Genomic DNA, 10,716 nt, shown 5'->3' with positions numbered 1-10,716 from the left:
AGCTATAAGCACATAATTGTAGTAAGGTTTGATATGTCAGGCATAGATTGAGGAGTATAGTTAAGATATGGTATCTCTATGGCAAACATATGAAAGCGCGATCATAGCCTCCTCCTACAGTCATAGTAAGAATCAATACTATTTCCTCTACAGAAGTTGATCCAAAACTGGTGTAACGTTTCTGTCAAAATACATGGTCTAGCTTCCTCTCAAAATTTCATAATTATTTCAATTGAAAATTACACTTTAGCAGAAAAGCAGAGTTTAATAATAAATTCAGATCGGTTGCTGGCGGCCGACTGCGTCCTGTCCAAACTGGGCATCATTTCTTACACAAGTCCAGCAAGTAGGATTTCCAGGGAGACGCAACCATAGAGATCCAAGATGAACACGGTTACAAAAGAGAGGTCAAGTGAAAGTGGAGTACGCCAGGTGCAACGCAACATAACGCCGGGGATCTTTTCGCGAAAGGCAAACTAAATTATGCCGGTGAGCTGAGCAGCGCCAGCCGTTCTTTGTCCCTCCTAAAAGCCTATGCCTTTAATTTAGTCAAACCCGCATGACCCTTTTGGTCGCATGCATGAAACAACTTTGAGAACAAGTGACATAACCGGGAAAAAATACAGAAAATGAGGGCATCATTAATCGTCCCTAAATGCCGGGGAAGGCCAGCAACAACACAGTGCTCTTGAAGACCTCCAAGGCTCCAACAGTATAGAAAAAAAAAATCCCAATAACGTGTCACCGGTGACAGATTCACACAATCAGTCATCACGCTTGTGTCCAGCATGCTTCTTCGGTCGTCTGCATTAATATCTGTCGGAGTTCTTATGTGCCGTGCACGGAGAAATTATTACCAATATGTTGTTCAAATTTTACATACAAATAGGTGGTAGATAAAGGAAATCTACCATTGATCTATATGACAATTCATTCCAATAGGGCTCCTAGTTTACATGTCTACATCCTATCTAGGTCAGCAACTTGCAGTGCGAGTTTCACGAAGCCCTAGCCTGCAACAAGGATGTGTGTCGGCACATTCTGTCATGCTGATGCTCTCTTCTTTCCTGTCTTTTTCAATCTCATGGCGGCTATTCGTCAGAAGAAATGGCCGAGTGTTCTACTGGCGTCCAGGGTGATGCACCATGAGGCGGCGTGAGTGCCTTTTTAGCTGGTGCTTCCTTCCTAGCACTATATATACCCCCTCCGAGGTCTCTGCTACGATCATTCTTTCAGGCAAGCATCTCAAGTAGTTGCCATCCGCAACCTTGGTGCATAAGTCTCTGATCAAGCAAGCCTGCTAAAACACAAACAAAATCAGCCTCCTCATTAACTCCCGAAGCTAATTAAGAGTTTCCAATGGCGGGCCTCTCTCTTGCCCATCCATTGGCCTTTGCCTTTGGCATCCTTGGTATGTTATTGTCTCTCAATATACTATGATAGATTTTGTCAATTCCGTACGTGTTTGTTATTTCTCTTATTCTTTTCATCATAATAAATCTACTTTTTTGAGGCAAAACATTTACACCTTTGATGTGTTTCACCGTGCCACGCTAATTGTTATTATTAGTATAGTTTGTGCTTAACGTGGATTAAGATTTCTGGCCATTTACCAAAAAAGAGAAAATAGAAGACCAAAGAAGTTGGTCCATCCAGTATATTTGCCTGTAGTAGTGTATCGTGACGTCACAAAGCATGCAAAGATCCCAATCACTATCATTCCGATCGTTGCAAGGAACCTCCTTAGTATGTCACAAATGCTATGCTTCATTTCTGATGATTCCCTTTTTTCCCCTTTACATTGTTTTCGCAGGCAACATCATCTCCTTCATGACATACCTGGCCCCACTGTAAGTCTCTCTCTCGCCCCCCCACCCCCCCCCCCCCCAATTTTCTCAGCTGTGTGCTAAAAAGGCATGCCATGGCATGCAGGCCGACGTTCTACCGGATCTACAAGAGCAAGTCGACTGAAGGTTTCCAGTCGGTGCCGTACGTGGTGGCGCTGTTCAGCGCGATGCTGTGGATCTACTACGCTCTGCTCAAGTCCAACGAGATCCTGCTCATCACCGTCAACACCGCCGGCTGCGTCATCGAAACCCTCTACATCGTCGTCTACCTCGCTTACGCGCCCAAGAAGGCCAAGGTCCGTCCATGGCCACCACCTGCTCCTGCTGGTTACTGGATTAATACCTTCGACATCCGCATTAGCTGACATGCTCGTGCATCCATGCGATGCAGCTGTTCACGGTCATGATCCTGCTGCTCCTGAACGTCGGTGTGTTCGGGCTCATCCTCCTCCTCACGATGCTGCTCTCCGCCAGCCACAGCCGCGTCGTCCTCGTCGGCTGGGTCTGCGTCGGCTTCGCCGTCAGCGTCTTCGTCGCCCCGCTCAGCATCATTGTGAGTAGACAAAACCCAGAATCTTGCTACGTCTAGTCATGGTGTCTCTACTTACACTGTTGACATTTTTGTGCAGAGTAAGGTGGTGCGCACGAGGAGCGTGGAGTTCATGCCCTTCTCGCTCTCCCTCTCCCTCACCGTCAGCGCCGTCGTCTGGTTCCTCTACGGCCTGCTCATCAAGGACAAATACGTCGCCGTAAGCAACCTCTAATTTCCTCCACAGATTATGCAGCTTTCAAGCGAACTACTAGACTGACAAGAGAGATCACTGACAAATGCTTCTTTTGTTGCAGCTGCCTAATGTCATCGGCTTCACCTTCGGTGTCATCCAGATGGGCCTGTACGCTCTCTATTGCAACGCAACGCCAAGGTTGCCAGGCAAGGTTGTTGAGGCCGAGGAAGCGGTGGACGATACCTTCAAGGTGCCCGAGCACGTCGTGACCATCCCCAAGCTTGGGGCGCCGGCCGTGGAGATGAAGACCTGCGAGGTGCACACCGTGGAGTCGCCGCCGCCGATAGAGGCGGCAGCGAAGCAGGAGGACGACGAGCCGTCGTCGGCGGAGGAGCTGGAGAAGGCGGGGAACAAGGGAAGCAACAACACCGAGCAAGTGTAGATGCCACATGCGTAGTCTGGGTCATAATTGAAGGCTACGCCAGGTGGCCAACCCCATTTACGGAATTACGCATGCACACACATAGATGTCTGTGGAAGTGAGCAAGACGAGAGGGAAGAAGGGGGACCAAGTCCGGGTGGACCCGCTGCTTTTGTTATTTTATTATTAGTCCTTAGTCTGTTCTTGAAATAGCTCTATTTTTTTCTTATTAGTATGTCCAGCACCTTCCTTGGCATGGCCTTTTATTTTATTATTATTCAATATTTTTGTGTAAGCAGTTAACCAGTTTCTACCCGGATTTCCACTATGTTTCACACATGTACGTTTCCACCCATCCATTTTTCCCTTTTTCCCTCCATCATTACACCAAACCAAACTGGAATTTACCTTGACGGCCAAGATTTTTCTTAGCGGCTGAAATGAAACTGCTAAGAAAAATACCATTTTCTTGGTTGTGCAAGCTCTAACCGCCAAGAAAACATATATTCCATGACGGGTGACGAGATCTACCATGGGAATTGGACATTTTCTTGCCGATTTCGCTGGGCCGCCAAGAAATTGAGTATTCTCTCCTCTCTAGTAAAATTGAAGGTGATCAATACCTAATTTTATCTTTTAACATGAAAATTTAATATAACCTTGATTTAGTTTGTTTATTCACGAAAATAATTTACTTATAATTTTGATACCATAATACTCCATTGCTCATATGCATTTTGAAATTTGGCGGGGGACCAAAATACACCGTTATAACATGTCTAGTAAAGTTCAACCTAGAAAATTAAACTAAGGTAAGTTTTTCTTCATCTGGTGCTCACTGCAAAGGACATGTGTGCTGAAAATTCTCTTATCTATAGTAAGATTTAGTGTGATCAATAGTTAACTTTATCTTCTTTAGCATGAAAATTTATTATAACCTTAATTTAGTATGTTTTTATATGAAATTAATTTATCTATTGCAAGCTTTGTGCAATAATATGCCCTTTTAAAAATTTGACTATATATATTTCTTTTTAAGTAATACACTTGTTAAATTTTGTCAAACGGACCTAAAAAGATGGGCCTGGGCCTTTTTTGGCGCTCACACATAGCCTGCATAGCCGAAATCTTCCTATCTGTCCACTTCCTATCCGGACCGGATCGTGCTCACTTTGTATAAAAACTCGACCGACTAACTCCGACCAAAACACTAGCTATTCTCTTCCTCCATTCCCTGCCGCGGCGGCCGCAAGCACAAGAATGGGGGGTTAATGGAAGGCAAAGGGACTTCGGCTTGGGCCGCGCTAGCGTGTAGTGATGCAAAGACGAGACTCGCTTGCTGCCCCTCCACTTCGTCACTCCCTGAATCTCGTACGGCTATAGGTGTGCTGAAGCTGCGCCATCCTCTCGCCACTCCCAATGTGGTGGATCTATGCGAAGCTAGGCTGCGGCGGCAAGCACGGAGGTCTAGTAGGGATGCGGCACGGAGCCTGGTTGGGGATGCCGTGAGGTCCTCCGCTACGCACCCATATGTGGCCTACCCGTGGTGATTGGCGTGTAGTCGCGGGCTGGGTTAACTTTACTGGTAAGGGAAAAGAATTGGAGGTTGCTGATAAACGTGTTTATCGGATTTCTCCAAAATTTATCGGATTTACCATTTTTATTTTGTACAAAATTTAGAGAAAAAATCTCTCAAACTGTACATAAAACAATCTAGATTATCTACAAACAATCTAACATGAAAATAAGACATCAGAATGTATAGAAATGAGAAACCATATGTACTAGGAGGAATGGGGTGGGTACAAATTCAAAATTACCGAAAATTTTCGACAAACCGGTCACCACCGATAAACACGATTACAAGGTGTCCTTCTCCTCTCCTCCCTTTACCTTCACTGAATCAAGGTGTGCTAGCAAGTTAATAGAATCAATTAGTGTTGAGAGTTCTTGGACTGGATCTATGTGCTTTTGGTCCTGTTGATACTGATTTTAGCAAGAAGTGTCTCTGATGGGCAGAAGAAACAAGACACAACGGATTTGTAGGATAGCAACTTATTGTTTTCTCTGATGTTTCCATTTGCATTTTCTTCCATATAGAGCTCCAGTTCTTATAGTAGTTAGGCGAACCTTATTAGTTCATGTCTTCCACGGGTAGTGGATTAGAGATCAATTACAAGACAAGAGACTCACCTTTGAGAGATGTACTGATGTATAAATAGATCCTGCCTTCCTGACTAAATAAGTTTGTCATTCGTTACCTAAGTGAAGACACAAGATTACAGGCTCATATGAAGTTTGTCTTTCGTTACCTAAGTAATTTTATTTTATCTCTATGATCACCCATCTTCATGACATATGAACAAATAAATTTAGTCTTGCAAAAATATATAGTGTAAATATATGAGCTAGTTTCGCCAATATGTTTATATGAATTTGTAATATGTAATTCAATGTTCACACTGTCTTTTTTATATGACAGCCACCACGCACTTGCGAACTCTTGGAATTCATAAGCGTGCATGGCATTGTGCATTAGAATTTTAACGAGTAGAGTTGTAGCCAACTTTGTTCATGTTTCAAGCACACAAGTGTTACATTGGTGCATTGATCTCATAGCTTTATTATTAAAGAAACAGTATTACTGTTCAGAGTCAATTTATTATCCATGTTTATTTTCATTTAAAAAGCGAGATATTATGAGTTATTACTGGATCAAACATGTGTACCTTCATCCTTTAATATTTATTGTACAGATCTGAAATCATGTAGGCATATTCTAAAACTTTCATAGCAGGTAACCACCATTACACCGGCTACAATACTACTGTTCTTATTAGTTATATCGGGTACCAACACTACAAGAAATATGACCTTCTGTGACAAATTTCTCGTGACGCCAGACGAAAATGTCGTAAGGTCATTTCACTTTATGATGTTTTGTTGGAGCCAGTACGATTTAGTGATGAAAATATGATGTTTGTCACTAAGAGTAACTCGAAATCGTCGTAAACTAGTTCAATGTCATATTATGACAAACCTTCTTTTGTCATACGAGGCAAACCAACAAACGTCACAAAGTTCATGACAATATGGTTCCGTCATAACATCATTTTTGTTCTTTTTTAAGTACTTACACCATCAATGCTCGTTAGGTGGTCCTAAGTTTGTTTCATCCGAATGTTTTTTTCTCAAGAAATTCATATAGAGTCCTTTTTTTTGCAACAATCTAAATTTGATTCAGTTGTGCTTGCATACTTATTTATGTAGGAAATAATTACTTTATAGATTATTTAAAAGGTATTTCTACAATTTAGATGAACGTGCAAACAACCAAGTAAAATAATTAAACAGGCAAATAATATGTGCTACGTGTCATGTGTTTTTTTGTTAAGTAAGATCGTACCACATTATTATGAAGCTTAAAAGGGGGGGTCATTGTCTCAGCTTCACGTTGGACTGGCCTTCCAGCAGTCCAGCTGCGGCGTCCAAACACAACATCGCCTGCCTTCTGCTGCTTGCTTGTTGGTGGCGCACATGGAAGACTGGCCCATGCGGAACCGCTCCTGGGCTGATTGTTGCTGCTGGCGCGGTGGTCCTGAGTGAGACCGTTGCCTGCTGGCCGGCCCTCTGGAGGCGCACAGCCTGCGGCCTGCTCGACAGCTGCCGGTGGCCCGCAGTTGACCGCCACGCTTCTGTCCGCAGCTGCGTGTGCCTGCCCGGCGGGCTGTGCAATTGCTTCCACCTATCCCGCGGCGCCACGTGGCCGAGCGAAAAAAAAAGAAATAGAGGTGCTCGTGGGGGTTCGAACCTGGATCACAAGTTCTAGCGCGCGCATAACTGGTCGTATATCTATAAAAAAAAGTTTTGTTCGAGCCTCCTGCTAGAAGTGGTCATGGCTTACCACAACACCATTGGTTTGGTTGTGATTTCGTTGGGTAACTCAGATCGTTTGAATTTAATAATATGGTACGCCCGAATCAGCCAATCAAATTGTGCCACGTCGCAGATCTAAATGAAGAACGCATAAAGAGTTAGCTTTCTCTTTTTGATCCGGACTTAAAACTTGTAGCTGGTATTTCTCCATCATAAAGACTCCAAATTTGATGGTTTTTCTTTCTAACTTTTTCTAAAATCATGCACTTTCAATAAATGTACTTTCTAATATCAATTTATATTTTTGGTTTTTGTTTTCCACTTGTTTTCTTCCACCTAAATAGAGAATAGAAAACATATTTTTGCATATAGAAATTGCTAATGTAACTTAATATTTTCTAATATTATGGTCAACATAAGGTTATGTCCAAATTTAAGGTTCATACGAGTTCAAAATTGTTATGAGGTATTCAAATCTTAAAGATTAACTTTAGTTATAGGAAACTATGTGAGGTATGTATCATTTTGTGAACAATATATACACCCACTTTATTCAAATCATTTAATTTGTTTGGCAAGCTTATGAACCAAAAATATGTTGCCACATCAATTTGTAGCATCTTTTGAGCACATTTGGATATTATGGTGATTATTATGTGGTACTTTGGACAAAAACATTTGAATTGTCCCTAGAGGTTAATAGAATATTTCACCTATCTCCTGGACATGGTCTACAATGAAACATAGGGTCCTAAATATAATTTTTGTGCAATTTTTTGAATTTAATTGGAGGTAGACATTGTTCAATTTTGAATTAATTTGGATAACTGTGTAGAAATTCATTTAACATATAGAAATAGTAAATCAGTTGAAAAAATCTTGAAACTTCTAAAACACACCTTATATATCGTCTATTACATATAAAAAATATAGTGGTGTATATAACATAATTATTTTTGTGTTTTACTTTATAGTGGTGCCTTAAAATGAAAAAGAAAAATAATGCTACAAGGGCCGAGAAACCAAGTCTGGCCGTTTTTTTTTGTTAAATGCCGACTTCTCATGTCTGTAGATTTTTGATCCAACGGTTCCATCCGATCCCTAGATGTATAAAAGACCGGCCAAAACCCTAGCCCTCCCTTCCTACCTCTGACGCTGCGTGCCTCCTCCAGTCCTCCCACCCCTGCCAGCCTGCTCGCTCATGCCCTCCGCCTCCTACCGCTGCCGCCGTCGCTTCTTTCTCACGACGCACGTGCCGCGCCTCCCGCTGCTCCGTGGCGTGGCCTCCGCCTCCCACCACCACCACTGCCGCCGCTGCCACCACTTCTCTCCCGAGCCGTTTTTGCGATGGCCGAGGTGGTGGGGAGGAGAAGAAGGCCGAGGGCGCCGCGGCGAGGAGCTCCCAGCGCCCTGCTGACACCACCACGCGCAGGTCTAAGCCTTTTCTTCACCGTCCCCATCTAGATCTAGCCTCCTCCCCTTCCCACCCGCCATTGATGGAAGGAGGCAGGGAGCACCGCCCGCGGGGGGTGGGGAAAGGCTCCGCTCGTGCGTGGGGTAGCGCCGCCATCACCGGCAAGCCTTCGTATGGCTGGTTCTGCGCAAGGTAGAAGGCCAGGTACTGTTGGTTTTTTGTTCTGAGTGTCAATTCCATCAGGAGCATCCCAGCTCTAAGCACTACTGCAAGCTTTTGAATCGGAGGTAAGCTCAGGTATTGCTTCCACTTCCTGTTCATTTCCTTGCTCTTGATCTGTTCGTTCGAGTAGCAGAAGCTTTGATATTAGAAGTCCCTTTCATGCAACAGTAAACCTATCACTGCTTGCTTGTGGTTGTTAATTGTTTATTCAACTGAATAATTAGCATCTGTCCTGGTCCCTTGTGCTTCTCGGTGAGCAGCAGCAGCTAGCTAGCTTTGTTCTTTCGTTTGTCAGCATCTAACTGTATATGTAAACTCTTTGCATTTTATATCTTTGACCATGTCAGCAAATAAATCTTTGGTCGTTTGATTAGGAATGGACGACGTGAACGTCAGCACAAAGTTCTATCATGTATTACAAATATCGAGACTTGCCATCGTGCGTGCGCTAGACTCGCGTTTCGCGAAAACTCGAGCCAGCCGAGAAATATCCAGACGAACAAAAGACGAAACGGCATTAGTGCAGACTTACATACTATAAAAAATTGGTACCGAGTAGATTTATTTGCAATTTGTCGATATGTGTCTGAGTTTTTCTGTATTTATTTCCTCTTTGACGATATGTGTCTGTGTTCTTGCTGATTCGAGCGCGACGCCATACACAGCTCACAGCGCAATTGCGCAAATTTGCAATTTATACCAAGTCGTGCTACATCCGCCTGAGGCAAAAAACAATTACCTCAACCATCGGCGAGCAGCGGGCGGCAGGAACCAGTTGAAGCTTCTAGACGGCGAGCAGCCTGTGGACGCCCAGTACTGGAGCGCGTCACCAGCGGGGAAGAAGAAAGACGGCCGGAATCGCCGACTACGACAAGCAAGTGCTGAATCGGACGATGCCGGAGGAAGCGGCGCCATTCGTTCCCTCACCCCTACCGAGGATTCCGCACCAACGAGCTGCGCCTGCTGCTTCGTCTTGCGCTGTGGATGGCGTTGCGGGACGGAAAAATATGAAGATGCAAGCAGGAGCAGGCAGACTCTTGCGAAGACGACAGCACATTATTCATATCCGAAGGACCGAAAGGTCATAATTCATCTTCGACCTTTTTCCTTGTTTCCTTCTTGATTGATCATGGGTAAGGTTGGGGATTGAATTGAAAGGGGTTCAATTGAATACGAATTCGAATAGCTCTATTTGCCGCATTTTAATGTGAATACAGATACAGATCCGGATATCGTGGAATATGGATAGAAAAGAAAATTTCAGAATTGAATACACGTTCAGGTATCTAGGTTGATATATGCTTGTGTTGAAGCACCCATTCATATGACCTACGATTTTGGGAAAAAACAAAAAATATATTGGTAGAGACCTAAATCCATTGATAGATATTACTTCCACTAGTAATAAGAATATACATGATTATAAATTACAAACAAATAGTCATATCTTACTATTACTAATTGGAGGCTCCTATTGAAGTCTCCACGTGAAGCCACCTAGAATCCTAAGTGGACACTGAAAAAAATAGAGAAATCCTAGAAATTCTCGTAAAAATTAGAAATATCCGGCCATCAATCCGACAACTCTAATCATAATAGTCATTAGATCTATTATATTTTCTAATAAATTATCCACCTCTGTCATTATAAAAATAGACTAAATTAACTCACTAAACATGTATCTAAATTACCCACCTCGGCCATTATAAAAAATATAAAGTAACCCTAATCTTCGTGTAAATTACCCACCTATGTCATTATAAAATAATGCAAATAACACCCTAAATTTACATATAAATTATCCAATTATGTCAAAAATTAAAAGTTAAAGTAACCCCTAAATTTGAATCTAAACTATATAATTATAGCAAAATATTAAAGTGCACCAATATAAAATTCTAAAATATTATTTCTATCATTATTAATATAATATTTATGTTATTGTTTATATAATACCCACGATATGTGTCACCATGTATTCTTGTATGATGAAAAAGATAAGAATACCGATTCACAAATAAATAGTTCAATTAAATATATATCAAATACATATGGAAATGTGATGCGCAATAAAATCTATTGCAACTAGATAATGATAAACATATATTTTAGAGTATGTGTTAGAATATTTAATAGATGAAAAAGAGCATAAAATAGATAATTATAATTATTACCTATAAGTCTTATTTTTATATTAATTCTAATTAGCCC

At 42.2% G+C, this 10,716-nt stretch overlaps 1 protein-coding gene across 1 annotated transcript; it reads left to right on the top strand.

Annotated features, from left to right (window-relative positions):
• The first annotated feature begins 1,244 nt into the window (after positions 1-1,244).
• Positions 1,245-3,330, top strand: LOC112902971 (bidirectional sugar transporter SWEET14-like). Its single transcript, XM_025972172.1, has 6 exons — positions 1,245-1,411; positions 1,814-1,850; positions 1,933-2,143; positions 2,239-2,400; positions 2,477-2,596; positions 2,694-3,330. Exons 1-6 carry the CDS (start codon positions 1,360-1,362, stop codon positions 3,012-3,014), a joined length of 903 nt encoding a protein of 300 aa, XP_025827957.1. The 5' UTR covers positions 1,245-1,359; the 3' UTR covers positions 3,015-3,330.
• The last annotated feature ends 7,386 nt before the right edge of the window (positions 3,331-10,716 follow it).

This window comes from Panicum hallii, chromosome 8 (assembly GCF_002211085.1).
Source record: "Panicum hallii strain FIL2 chromosome 8, PHallii_v3.1, whole genome shotgun sequence".
Taxonomy (NCBI): domain Eukaryota; kingdom Viridiplantae; phylum Streptophyta; class Magnoliopsida; order Poales; family Poaceae; genus Panicum; species Panicum hallii.
Note: the sequence above shows the minus strand (reverse complement) of the source record. Positions and strands in the feature narration are given on the sequence as shown.